The sequence below is a fragment of the Pongo abelii genome, chromosome 5, assembly GCF_028885655.2.
Source record: "Pongo abelii isolate AG06213 chromosome 5, NHGRI_mPonAbe1-v2.0_pri, whole genome shotgun sequence".
In the NCBI taxonomy this organism is placed as follows: Eukaryota; Metazoa; Chordata; class Mammalia; order Primates; family Hominidae; genus Pongo; species Pongo abelii.
In genome coordinates this window covers 136,525,774-136,540,233 of record NC_071990.2, presented here as the reverse complement: position 1 = coordinate 136,540,233, position 14,460 = coordinate 136,525,774, and the positions used below count along the sequence as shown (strand labels likewise).

The 14,460-nt window shown below is 38.0% G+C and overlaps 1 protein-coding gene across 7 annotated transcripts in view; it reads left to right on the top strand.

Moving 5' to 3' along the window:
• Window positions 1-14,460, top strand: part of HBS1L (HBS1 like translational GTPase) — a 92,823-nt gene that overhangs the window by 39,351 nt on the left and 39,012 nt on the right. For all 7 annotated transcript variants that reach the window (XR_008525800.2, XM_054556892.2, XM_024247926.3 and 4 more), the window contains 1 exon segment: window positions 14,039-14,147. Coding sequence is in view for 6 of the 7 variants with exons in the window: in XM_054556892.2 (XP_054412867.2) it covers window positions 14,039-14,147 (109 nt within the window). In the remaining variant the exon portion in view is untranslated.

The window sequence follows — 14,460 nt, the reverse complement described above, 5'->3', positions numbered from 1 at the left end:
TGTCCCTGTTATTTTAATCTACCTGTTCCTCCCAAGCTGAGAATCATTGGGTTAGAGAGTATGTTCCTTTTTTTCATAAATAAATAATTTTATTAAATATTTGAGTGCCTAGTATGTACCAGGCACTGGACTGGATATTGTAAAATATATCATAAAATAAACTTCTGGAGCTCTTAGTTTAGTTGAAGAGGTAAGGCACTATATATTTTACAATATAGACAGAAAACAGTATATGCTGCATGAGAATATGCAATAAAGACTTGATATGCAAGTTACATCATTTTGGTCTGGAGCTATTATTTTTAGCAATTTGAGATTATCATGTGTGACTTAAAGTTGATAGCATCATGTTGTGATGTATGCTTTAGAGCCTGAATATACCTTTCTCACCTCCCCAAATCGGCATTCACAGAATGTTAAGAGGACAGTATCCAGGTGTTCATTATTAAAGGAAGACTAGCCTAGCCTTCAGGTTTCCCATTGGAAGTAAAAATTGTAGTAAACAGAAACTTTCTCTTTGTTAAGCAGAAAATGAACTAACTGCTAGGCTTTAACTATGTATATTAGGACATTCCGAAATGCAAACATTAAACCTAATCAGAATAATTGGTTTTAACATTAACTGTGATTCAGAAGTATCTGAGTAGATGTTAATGATCGTTAACCTCACTTAAACTCACAAAATCGTGATCTGGACAAAGCAATATTTTTAGAGGGGTTGGGCATGGTGACTCAGGCCTGTAATCCCAGAACTTTGGGAGGCCAATATGGGCGGATCACCTGAGGTTGGGAGTTCGAGACCAGCCTGGCCAACATGGTGAAACTGCATCTCTTCTAAAAATACAAAAATTAGCCGGGCATCGTGACAGGCACTTGTAATTCCCAGGTACTCAGGAGGCTGAGGCAGGAGAATCTCTTGAACCCAGGAGGCGGAGGTTGCAGTGAACTGAGATCGTGCCACTGTACTCCAGCCTGGGCAACAGAACAAGACTCCGTCTGGGAAAAAAAAAAAAAAAAAAAAGGCTGGGCTCGGTAGCTCATGCCTATAATCCCAGCACTTTGGGAGGCCGAGGTGGGTGGATTGCTTGAGCTCAGGATTTCAAGACCAGCCTGGGCAACACGGTGAAACCTTGTGTGTACTAAAATACAAAACAATTAGCCGGGCGTGATGGCGTGTGCCTGTAGTCCCAGCTACTGGGGAGGCTGAGGCAGGAGAATTGCTTGAACCTGGGAGGCAGAGGTTGCAGTGAGCCAAGATCACGCTACTGCACTCCAGCCTGGGCAACAGAACAAGACTCTGTCCCCCAAGAAAAATAAATAAATAAATATGTGCGTGTGTATATTTACATTTAGAGGCACTTTGTTGGCAGTTTTTGTATACATTCAACTTCAAAATCACCCTGCTTCAGTTACCTTGGGAATACCACTTCTATGAGGTCCTGAGAAGGTTTAGAGGACAGAGAGTGGAAAGGGGAGGGTGCCGTGGAAGCAACCTAGAGAACACCAGAGCAAAAACTCCACTAATCAGCCATGTGAACTTTGGAATCTCACTTAAATTTTCATCTGTAAAATGATGGACAAGACCAAATGACCTCTAACATGGCTCTCAAATTGTATGATATGTGAATCTCAATTCTATGTAAGGATTCTATGAGGAAGGTAAATACTTGTTTTCAGCCTCCCTCTCTTGAGTATTAAGAGTTCCTTCATTGGCTGCATTCTCATTCTTCATTTTCGATAAGCAGTCTAGGTCTTGAATAGCTTCATGTGTTTTAATGTTGGTAAACATTCCTGTAAACCTGATGATCCAACTGTTTTCTATGGATTTCTGTCTTTATGTCTGGGTTGTTTTTTGTTTGTTTGATTTTTTGAGACAGGATCTTGCTCTGCCGCTCAGGCTGGAGTACGGTGGCATGATCTTGGCTCACTGCAACCTCCGCCTCCCGGGCTCAAGTGATCCATCTTCCTCAGCCTCCTGAGTACCTAGGACTACAGGCGTGTACCACTACGCCCAGCTGATTCTTTTGTGTGTTTTTTTTTTTGTAGAGACAGTTTCTCCATGTTGCCTAGGCTGATCTTGAACTCCTGGGCTCAGGTGGTCTGCCCACCTCAGTCTCCCAAGGTGGTGGGATTACAGGCATGAGCCACTGAACCCGGCCTCTATCTGTATGTCTTAAAGGAATCTCTGACCAAATGTGTCTATATTCATGAACAGTGTCTAGGTTAGAGTCATAGCAGTCATTTAGGTTCCTATGTTTTGCCTTCCTAAGATTTAATTAATCTCCATGTTCTATTAATGTATTGACTCTCATGTCTGTTCCTTCTTACTCATTTCCGGTGCTATAGTACTTGTTCAGCTGCAGTCACAGTGGTTGTGGTCTCCTAGAAACTTACTTAATTTCTCTGTCTCTTTTTTTCGTTTCATCTTATCATACTGTTCATCACATCTGTTAGAATGAAAGCTATCTGAAAACAGTCTGTCACTCATCTTTGTGTCCTCAGTGCCAAGAACATGCTAGAATTTAACCTGAAAAACTCTGAAGATCCAAGATCGTATCTAGGCAGTCTTTAATAAAATAAAATTTTTGGTTACAGTTTCTGCTTAGGAGGAGGAAGCAGAGTTCCTCTGTGGACTGTTGTAATTTTGTACTGAATGAAAGGAGTGAGAGAAATAAGATTCTGACCAGCAGACTTCTCTTAGTTTCCTGGAAGGTATTTCCTGTTTGTTCATGGCATCACCATCTACCCTTTCTTTCTTGGCAGATAATCTGAGGACTGTCCTTTCTCTTATCTCCTCTGTTCATTCAGATATCAAGGATTCATGATTTTACCTTGTACACTTGTCCCTCATTTCCTTGGGTTTCGGCTCTGTACCCCCCTCCGTCAAGCATCTGCTGATGCTTAAATCCCTGATATAAAATGTCATTGTATTTGCATATAACCTATGCATATCTTCCTGTATACTTTTAAATCATCTCTAGATTACTTTTTTAATTACCATTACATGAAAAGGAATCTAGATTATAAGTAGTCTAGATACCAAATACTATGTAAATAGTAGTTAAATACTGTATTTTTAAATTTTTTCAAATATTTTCAATTTGTGTTTGGTTGAATCCATGGATGCAGAACCCAAGGATATGAAGGTCTGACTGTAATATCTTTTAAAGTAATGTCTTTTAAATATTCCTTTCTCTATCTCCATTGCTCTTAGATCACTGTAGAATTTCTTACGTGTATTTGTACAACAGTCTTCTAATTGCTTTCCTTTCAGTCTTGCCTCCACAATCCATTTTCTATTCTGGGGTCAGAGTAAGTTTTAAAAGTATGATATGTTTCTCTAACACTTAAATTCCTTCAGTGGCTCTTATGTTTCAAGATAAGTGAAATGTTAGACATGGTTCTAAATGAGTTACCTGCTTTTCTAGCCTTATGTCTCACCACATTCTTGGGTCTGTTTATTTCAGTACCTAGCTCAGTGTCACACAGTTGGCATTTCTCGCCTTCCCTTCACGAATGAATAAGTGATAGCTAGAGAGTAATTTGTGTTTGTAAATGTCCTGGTATCACATGAGAAAAAGAAGAAGTTGGCATTTTGGTGACTGTCAGAGACCCACGGACTGTGTGCTTTCGTATGTACCAGTCATTACATGTACTTTACATGTATTGGTTCATTTAATTCTCAGTTCTCCTAACATCCTTGTTAGGCAGATACTATTACTTTATGGACGAGGAAACTAGGCATAGAGAAAAGTTGAGTGATTCATTTGAGGTCATGCAGTGGCAAGGCCTGGCTTCAAACTCAGGTTGTGTTGCAACAGAGTCCATGTATTATCTACTAACCTAACTGGCTGGTGAATTGGAGGCATTTGGTGTGGAAAGCTTGTGAGGGCATGAAAAGTATGCATGTAACTTTATATGTGCTTTATTCTGTTGGTAGTTACCTCAGAGGCTCTCAGTAAATCTTTGTGAAATGAATCTAAGAGTCTTTCATCATACATTGCTGGAGTTGGCCTCTGTGATTCATGCATTACCAAGAAGCCATGGCTTCCTTCTATTAATAATCACAAATCTTAGCGCAATAAAATTAAAGTATAATTTTCATGAAAGTAGTGGCTTTTGCATGAAACATGGAAATAGATGAGCCATGGCCATGCTTGTGAGAAAACAAGAGTGTTTATGTCAGGGATTCTCAGTCTGTTTATGGGAGTTTGCAAGGAAGAGGTGGATATTGAAGGGTAAATTGCGGTCATGTTAAAGACTAAATGTACAAGTAGATTTTTTCTGTACAGAGCTACAGAGTATATTTTAGCAGGTGAGATGATGAAAACCCTAGCGGACAGAAGTAGAACATGGTTTGAGGAGCTAGAGATAGAAAGCAGAGACACCATATCAGATACTACAGGCACAAGTCATTTTTATTATAAAAATAATATACAGTCATTGTAGCATAGAAGTATATAAAGTTTGAATTGAAAAGTCAACTTCTCTCTTTCCTACTATCACTCCCTAGAAGTAATCACTTTAAAAAGCACACACTTTTTAATGCCAGTCGCATAGTGATGTGATATAGGACCATTGCTATATTTGAGTTGTTTTTTTCTACTTCATGTGTCGTAGTTATCTTTTCATACATGTAGGTCTTCTAATTCTATATCTGTAGCATACTATTCCATTGTTTGGATACATCATAACCATTCCCTTACGTACATCTACAATTTTTTGTCATTACATATGGTAACACAGTGAACAATCTCATTCATATCCTGTTGCACATTAGTGTTAATGTTTCTATAAGGCCATATTCTCAGAAGTATGGTGTACATAGCAACATTTTTTTTTCCCCTTTCCTCTGCCATACCTTTGACTTGTGTTTATTGACCTGGCCCATTTATTGCTCACTTTCTTTTTCTGAGGAGTTTTTTTCTCACTAGTTTGTAGGAACTCCTTTTTTTTTAAGACAAGTTTCGCTCTTGTCACCTGGGCTGGAGTGCAATGACACGATCTTGGCTTACTTCAACCTCCGCCTCCTGGGTTCAAGTGATTCTCCTGCCTCAGCCTCCCAAGTAGCTGAGATTACAGGTGCGTGCCACCACGTCTGGCTAATTTTTGTATTTTTTAGAAGAGATGGGGTTTCATAATGTTGGCTAGACTGGTCTCGAACTCCTGACTTCAGGTGATCCACCCACCTTGGCCTTCCAAAATTCTAGGATTACAGGCATGAGCCACCATGCCCGGCCAGGAACTCTTTATTGTATATATTAACTAACCCCTTGCATATATTTTCCTCACATATTTTATGCTCGCTTGTGGTATCTTTAATCAGGGAGAACCTGTTTTAAAGAGACAATGCCTCGCTCTGTTGTTCAGGCTAGAGTTCATTGGCACAATCATAGCTCACAGCAGCCTCAAACTCCTGGGCTCAATTGATCCTCCCATCTCAACCTCCTGAGTAGCTAGGACTACAGGTGCATGTTACTACTCCCAGCTCATTGAAAATTTTTTTGTGTGTGTGGAGACAGGGTCTTGCTGTTTGCACAGGCTGGTTTTGAACTCCTGGCCTTAAGTGATCCACCCACCTTGGCCTCCCAAAGTGCTGGGATTTGTAGGCATGAGCCACTGCGCCTAGTCAGGCAGAAATTTTTATAACAAATTTGTACATCTGTCTTACCTGAAGTCCCTATATTTTTATGTTTTTCTCTTTGCTTTACGTTCATATCATTAATCAATAAGGAATTTATATATGATATGCTGTATATATGATAGAGCCTTTTCTCCATATGAATTGCCAGTGTTCCCAGTATAATGTGTTGAATAACCCATCCTTTTCCCATTGATTTGAAACACTTCTGCATATACTGAATTTCTATTTATAACCATATATAATGTATAAATTCTTATATATTTTTCCATATACTTAATTCCTGTTAATTCCTATATATAACATTCATGTAAATATAGTTCTACTAATTGGATTATTTGCAGATGCCCTATTCTAATTCATTGAATTAGATATCTGGTATCTTGATATCTGGTAGTTCAACTCCCCCATTATTATTCTTAGTTTATTTTATTGGCCATTCTTTCACATTTACTCTTCCAGATGAACTTCAACATCAACTTGGCATTTTTCCCCCCAAAATAGTCCCACTGGATTTGTTCTACCAGATCATTCTTAATTTGTTATGTACTCTTGAAACTTATCTGCATGACACTTAAGCAAATAAAAAACACTGAGTTCAAACCAAGGTAAGGTACTTTGTGATACTATTTATCTATGGCTAGATACATATTTATTGTAGTACTTCTTGATCCTATTATCACCTAAAATCATTTTAAAACTAAAAGAGGTTAATAGGTACAGAAATAGCCAGTAAAACCAAAAATTATCAGTAAACATATACTGATAACAAACTTCAGCCATTAAGGATTTTCTTCCAAGGATATTATTATAGAAACAATAAAATAATTTTATAGAATAAAGGTCTGATTTTTTAGTTTTGTATGAGAATTTCTTAAATGCTTTTATGTATATGATATGTATTATATCATTGTGAGGTAGGTGGTACATTTTTCAGATGGGGTAAACTCAGTCTCTGAAATATCTGATGACTAGGTCAAGGCTCAAGTTCTGTGAATTGTCTGGTGGCTGAGCCTTAGGTTTCTAGCGATAGTAGACTATTAGGATTGGTTGCCCTTGTGTATAGAAGATATCTGTAGAATGTAAATAGGATCCTAGGGCCAAAGCTTAGGGAATGCCTTATTAATGGTTTGGAAAAGGTAAGGAATTATAGAATGATGAGACACAGCAGCATATTTTATGGAGAAATCATCGTCACATATAAATTTCTATGGTTTTTCTCTTCCATAATCTTAATTTGGCTTTCCTCATTTCTAAACAGTTTTACTAATTATCCTTACAAAGAATATTTACGCCGGGCGCGGTGGTTCATGCCTGTAATCCCAGCACTTTGGGAGGCCGAGGCGGGCGGATCACGAGGTCAGGAGATCGAGACCATAGTGAAACCCCATCTCTACTAAAAATACAAAAAAAAGAAAAAAAAAAAAAATTAGCCGGGCGCAGTGGCAGGCGCCTGTAGTCCCAGCTACTCGGGAGGCTGAGGCCGGAGAATGGCGTGAACCCAGGAGGCGGAGCTTGCAGTGAGCCGAGATCGCGCCACTGCACTCCAGCCTGGGCAATAGAGCGAGATTCCGTCTCAAAAAAAAAAAAAAAAAGAATATTTAATACTACTTCTGTTTTACTTTCTACTTATTAAATGAGAAAAGGACTCCATGAACATAAATCTACAAAAGATCTTTTTTTTTAAAAAGCCATTTTTTTAAAACTTTAGTTATATAGTCTTTAAAAGCATATTGATGAGTGCCCACGTTTAGAATTTTTGCCCCACTGACCCCTGCATATGCCTTTTCTCATATTATTTTTGCCTCCTCTTTATTACTTTTCAGTCAAGTCAAATCTCATTTCATTTGTTAAGCCTTCTAGAATTACTCAGGTACATATTTTGAATTTCTCTTGCTTATTGCCTCTACAGCTCAGCTCAACAACTTTTATAACTTGTCTCTCAGAATAGTGTAGAGTACACTTTTTGATAATAGCGCCATGTAATTCATATCTTTTTTTTTTTTTAATTTAGCTATGTCACAGGCCACAGTTGTATGGCCTCTGGCAGATCAGCCTGTCTGAACCACAGTTTCTCTAAAGAAATGTAGGAGTAATTATACCTATTCTGCGTGGTTGTGTAAAGGTAAAAGACCATGTAAAGCACCTGGCTGAAGAGCATATGAGAGTGCCACGTTGGCTTTCTAGAATTTATATCTCAACTTTGGGAGGTAGCTGGTATTAAATGCGAGGAGTGAGTGAGTAAAGAGAGTAAATTGAGGAGGTTATTGCCATCTAAGATAACTTATAAAGACAATAGAGGTCACCTTGTAGTTTCACAATTTAAACCCTTAGGGATTAATCATTAAACTGTATTTATTGGTGGCTTATTATAGGCAGAGCACTGTGTCATGTACTGTGGACTGTGTGAACGTGTGTAAGGCACTTCCTGACCCCTGACAGCTAGTATTCTGATAATGAGTGTGCTTAAAGACCAAAGGAATGAATCAGAAGAGCATAAATTGGGGATATGCAAGCAGAGGGGTTTCATTAAATTCAGTGAGTCTGTATCAGTTGTGTGATGTGAGAGAGATCTACCTTTGCATCCTTCAGAAATGAATATACATTGAAAAAAAAAATCTTCAGGACAAGAGACCTACATCATTTCATGTTCAAGAGAAAACCTAGAATCTATTTAGATCTTAGCCGCAGGAAGGAACCAGGAGAGCCCTGGGGAAAGCAGCTTCTCAAGGGGTAACCACTGGGGACAGAGTTTCTAATTATGTTTCTAATTATGGGGACGGAGGCAGTTTCTAATTATGTTTTGCTGCAGAGGTAGCTGGAGGATGAGAAAGGTCAACTGGACAGGCAGCGAGGTAATTTGGTTTAAGTGCAAGCTCTGCCACTAAGGTGAAGTCACTTATTTGTCCCTTGTTTCTTTGTCTATAAAATTAGATTAGACTTGATCAGTTGGGTAGCCCTTCAGCTGGGTGGCTATTATTTCTGTCTGAATGAAAACTTTACCTAACAGATGATTAGTTCTTCTCTATTCTAGAGACTGAACACTAATTATGAATATATGAGTTTTCAGAATATGTATCTTTTGGGTGATCATGATTTGGTGGGTGGGTTTTGTGAGGCCTAGGGGAGGACATTAATAGTCTTTCTTTGGAGTGGTGCATTTTACTTTTATCTCATAGTGGGCTAGTTGATTTAAAGGACATCTTAGTGGTTTAATTCACCTCATTATAGGAAGTGGAAATTTTACGTACTTCCTGGAAAAGTTTAGAGGAAACTGAAGCTAGTGAAATTAAATGAACCGCTTAAGCCGTAAGGTGACAGCTAATTAGTGGTAGGGCAGGGACCAGAATCAAAGATTCCTTCTTTTTCATCCAGTACTTATTTCTTACTGTCATATTTTGGGACTTACTGAAAATTTAGTGTTCAATTTCTTGGGATTGTTAAATGGTGAATGAATTTCCAGTTGTTTGGGGAAGATGGGAGAACACAGTAAACATTTTACATTTTAAAAAATATGGATTTGATTAATTATATATGTGTATCTGTTATTGATCTATGACTGGCTATTTTAATTATGAGTTCCTTTCTGACTTATGTCAGTAGAGTTTGCCTGCCTTCCAGAATGGTGCTAGTCATGAGGGGGACTTTGTAATGTATTGAGTAAGTGGAAGTAAATCACCTTGCTGTTAAGAACAGCTCAATGGATAATTTACTGAATGTATGTTTTTATCCTTGACTGTGGATAACATCATTAATTTAAATTAATGTATTTCCAAAATAGCCTTAGCCATGGTTATCTCTCAAAAGTTCTAGAGTTGGACTTATTGATGTCCTTGAAATAGCATGCAAAATTTTATATGTATGGTACATTTTTCTATGAATAATGCCCCATGGTTTTTGTTAGTTTTTAAAAGGGGTACCTGACTGAAAATAAAGATTTAAGAACCACTGCTTTAATGGGGTGGTATTCAAATCCATACTAGACTTTCCCCGTCTACTTTCACTTAAATAACCACATTTTTGAAATGTTACATCGTGAGTTTGATGTTCTATAGAAAAAAAAATCAAAAAGAAAAGTATTATGATATTTATTGCATCCCCAGAAATATTACAGGATCACATTGTAATTTTTTTGTGTGCTTAGAGACCTTTTATGCCATTGTATGACCCACCTACTTTTTTAAAAGCCAAAATTTCAGTATTTCAGTGTACTAAATGTGGTAAGTGGGACAATAAATTTTTTACGTGCAAAATGGTTGGAAGATACTAAGATGAACTATAACAGGAAGTTGGAATTAGTGTCATAAAGGCTGGATTGAGACATTTTCATGCTGTATGGTTTTTTTCCCCCTCTTCTTTTGACAGAGGCCAGAATCCCCCATGCCACTTTTCCTTGTTTTAATCAGTCAGGATGTCTCCTTGTTCCTAACACATATGCATGCACATACGCATACCCCATCATCGTCATCATCATCATGCTCTTAAGTATCCTCCTTCCTTATCTCCTCACTCACCTCTCACTCCCCTCCACTTTTGCTGTAACTTCAGGAACTGCTTTTTCACACAAAGCCAATCCTTCTATAATTCTCAATCTATCTTCCTAGTGTTTTTCCTACTTCTTGCTTTACTTCATTTATAGCCTCTTAAACCTGAGGCTCTGTCCTTCCTTTCCATCATTCTTTCATCATTTTCCCCCCTTGATTTCTATTCTTTTGAAGTTATTGTCTTTAGCTGAGCCAGCCTTCTGTCAGTCCTTACTGCTGTCATCTAGTGAAGAGCCTCGCAGTCACTTCTTACTCATGGGAGACTTTGGCAGCTGGCTTACTCTTTTCTTCTCCCCCTAAGCTCTTCATGATGACAGCTCATGACCTATCTGTATGGAAAAACACCACCAAGTCCAACACTGGATTTTCAGTTCTTTGACTACCTTATTTCCGGTGAGCTTCACCTCTCATCAGAAATTTACTAAGATTTCTTCTCCTTCTTTCCTTACAGATCCCTCTGCTTTCTCCTAGTGCATCAGGACTCTTCCTTTGTCATTTTATTTATTTTTTAAAATCAGCTTAGATTTAATTATTTGTAATTTCAATGCCATATAATTTCTTCTTATACCTGTTGGATAGATCCTTAACTCCTAATGAAGCAGTTAATGTCTTCTCTGTGCCTTTTTTGTGAATGGCTGAACATTGCTAGAGAAAGTCACACAAAGGCAGATAGGTTCCACTATAAATTCATTATCACAAATCTTAAATGGGCCCTCAATACTATCCAACAATTCCTCTAATTTTTTAAATGTTCAACTTACTCTCTTTTTGCGCAGCAGTTACTGAAAACCTTATTCACTTTGCAAATCTTTTTACTTTCCTTGGGTGGTCCCAGAGCATAACTAGGTGCTGTATTATGGAGAAAACAGAAATCATCCATTAGGAATTTTCATTTTGCAGTTCCTAAACATGCAAAGCTGCCTTCTATTGCAATAAAAGAGCGTTTCTCCTGTCTCAGCTCAGTTTCTACCTGTACTTTGGATTCCATCTCATTCTGCCTTCTCAGAAACTCTAAAATATTGATGATCTCTTCGTAATTTATTCAACTAAACCTTCTCCATTTAATCTTTTCTATCAGCTTGATCCCATATCCCCTTTCTACTGCTATTCTGCCATATTATTCTGTTTACAGACAAGCTTTTTAAAAGAATCATTTTCATACAAATGCAATCCCTATCTAAAGCCCTTAGGGCCAGATTTGATTCAGAATTTGGAATATTTTGGATTTAGAAAAACATTAACATGTACATACCATCTGTATAATAGCCCCAGTGAATTGTGGAGCAGTTCCCTGTAATCAGACGCATTGCCGTTTCTGCCCTGAAGTGTGTGGCTGTCACTTTCAGTAGGAGCAATAAGTGCTATCGATAAATAGCCTCATATCAGTCCATGTCAGATTTTGCTTCCAAATGAGTTATTAAAATAACAAAACCCAAAACTTTAATATTTCAATGCTTTTGGATTTTGAAATTATAGCTGAGAGGTAGTGAACATGCCTTCATTTCTCACCTTATATTTTTTAACCTAGTTTGCCTTTTACTTTTCTCACTTTTTTCAAATGGCTCTTGCTAACTCTACCAATGACTTTTATCTAAAGTGATCATGTCACCAGTGAATGTTTTCAGTCTTCATTCAGTTGACTGGCCCAGAGCCCTAGATCCTGGTAATGCCAACTGCATAACACTCTCTTCCCTTAGCTTCGTTGGCACCACCCTCCCTGGCTCTCCTTCGCCTTTTTGTAGGCATATTGTCCATTATCTTGGCATTAAATGCTAGAGTTCTTCCAAGGTCTCTTAGGACCACTTCTCTTCTTGCTCTGTGCTCTCTCCCTTGGTGGTCTTGCCTGTATCTATGTCTTCAATTACCAATTACGTGCTGATGCAGCTCAGACCTCTCCTTTGAGGTCAACCAACATGTTCAACTGCCTATTTAACGTTCATTGTCATTTGGAACTCTCAAATATTGGGTCCAAATTCCTAATGTGTCCCAATCTCAAAATTTTCCCTAAACTGTTTGTTTTCAGATGTCCCTTTACTTCATCCGCTCCTCTCCCTTCCACTTTCCCCTCTCTTTTGCTTACCTCATTTTGGTAACTTCCGCCTCTGTTAGAGCAAGCATTAGGATCTTCGGCACTCTCTGGCCCTGCCCATCTCTCCAGCTTCATGTAGCTCCCCTTCTGCTCTCACTCCCTCTGAAGAACCGTGCTTCCTCCTACAGAAGGACCATTATACAAGCTTCTCTTTCTGCTTGGAATGCTCTTTCTGTGCTAGTTATTATAATTTATATTCAATTTCCCCATCATAGCTCCAATTCTCACTTTCCTAGAGAAGCTCTCTGAGTCATGTGCCCTATCATCAAATTTTATGGCACCATATATGGATTCTTTATAACACTAATAACAATTTTAATTGTACTTCTTTTTTTATCATTTAGTATGTTTTCCCCGCTAGGATGTAATCACTCTTAGAGCAAGTGTTACGTCTGTTCTTCACCATCATATTTCCAGCATAGTGCCTGGTGTATAGTAGGCAAATAGCAAACATTTTAAATGAATTTTATACATTAACTTTTCTTATATTGTTAGTGGTTTCTGTATATGTATTTACCAGTGTAGCACATGCAGTTTCCATAGTTTTATGTGGATCCAATCCTGGTGGTACTTTTTCTAAAAAATTATAACGACACATTTTTAAAAGTTCAATGATTATGTAGGGATCAAATGCAAAAAAAAGTCTTACTTTGATCTAGCTCATAATTTATTCTCCTCCATCCCTCCATTTTTAATTATTTTTATTTATTTATTCACTTATTTATTTTTGGAGATGGAGTCTCACTCTGTCGCCTAGGCTGGAGTGCAGTGGCGCAATCTTGGCTCACTGCAATCTCCACCTTCCGGGTTCAGGCGATTCTCCTGCCTCAGCCTTCTGAGTAGCTGGGATTACAGGTGTGCACCACCATGCCCAGCTTATTTTTGTATTTTTAGTAGAGAGGGGTTTCACCATGTTGGTCAGGCTGGTCTCGAACTCCTGACCTCGTGATCCACCTGCCTTGGCTTCCCAAAGTGCTAGGATTACAGGTGTGAGCCACTGCGCCTGACCTTTTTTTCTTTTTTTTTTTTTTTTAAGAGATGGAGTCTTGCTTTATCACCCAGGCTGAAGTGCAGTGGTGTTATCATAGCTCACTACAACCTTAAACTCCTGGGCTCAAGCCATTCTCTCACCTTAGCCTCTTGAGTAGCTGGGACTATAGGCACGTGCCACCATGCCTGACTAATTCCCCCATGTTCTTAATTCAGTTTTTCTACATTAACCTCTTTCCCTAGATTCTTTATAGATATCAGTATTTTAGTAAGTCTAGTGTTGTGTGCAAGTAAAATATATACTATATTCCAGCACAATTCAGCAGACTCTCAACTTGTTCATCAGTTCATAAACCTCACAGGATTAAAAATAGTTTAGCCATCTGTTAACTGACCAAACAATTTTAGTATTGTGAAAGGGTGTGGTAGGAAAGGGAGGTATAGGGTCTAGGTATAATGTCAGAACAAGGCTCAGTGCAGAAACTACCTTGTGACCTCTTAATACTGAAACTTAACAGTCAGTTCAAAATTAGGAAGAGATTTGGTGGAGGTTAAGCATAGGAGAGTCCTGACAATAGGGGATTTCCTAGATTAAAGTGACAGAATTTCTTTCAGCATTAATATCTTACTAAATTTTTTTAGAGATAAGATAATGTGTTTATAAAGACATTAATTATGTGAAAGTTATAATCTATAATTTAAAATACTACATAATAGATTTCTTTATATTACTAAAGAAATTAATTGGCCTTTTATATTTTACTCCTTAACTAGGAAAACCAGTAGATTCCCAGACATCGCGAAGTGAATCTGAAATTGTGCCAAAAGTTGCTAAAATGACTGTATCTGGAAAGAAGCAAACTATGGGATTTGAAGTGCCTGGGTAAGACTTTGAGTACCTCCCTCATCCCCACCCCCACCCCCACGTTTTTGAAATCAGTGTTGCCTCCTATTAGTCTGTAAGAAAGAGACTGTTTCAATTTTGCATAATATATCATTAGCACTGAAGTATCATATATCCTCAGTATAACATAGTACAAAGAGACAAAATGAGAAATTAGGCTTGATTCTGGCCTTATCTTGTGTGTATTACTTACTCTACCTCACTGTCAGTTTTCTTACATAAATATTTTATAGCTACTTTAACATAAAAAACCCTATGATTTTGTGAAACCTAGCACTGTGAGATAGGGAAT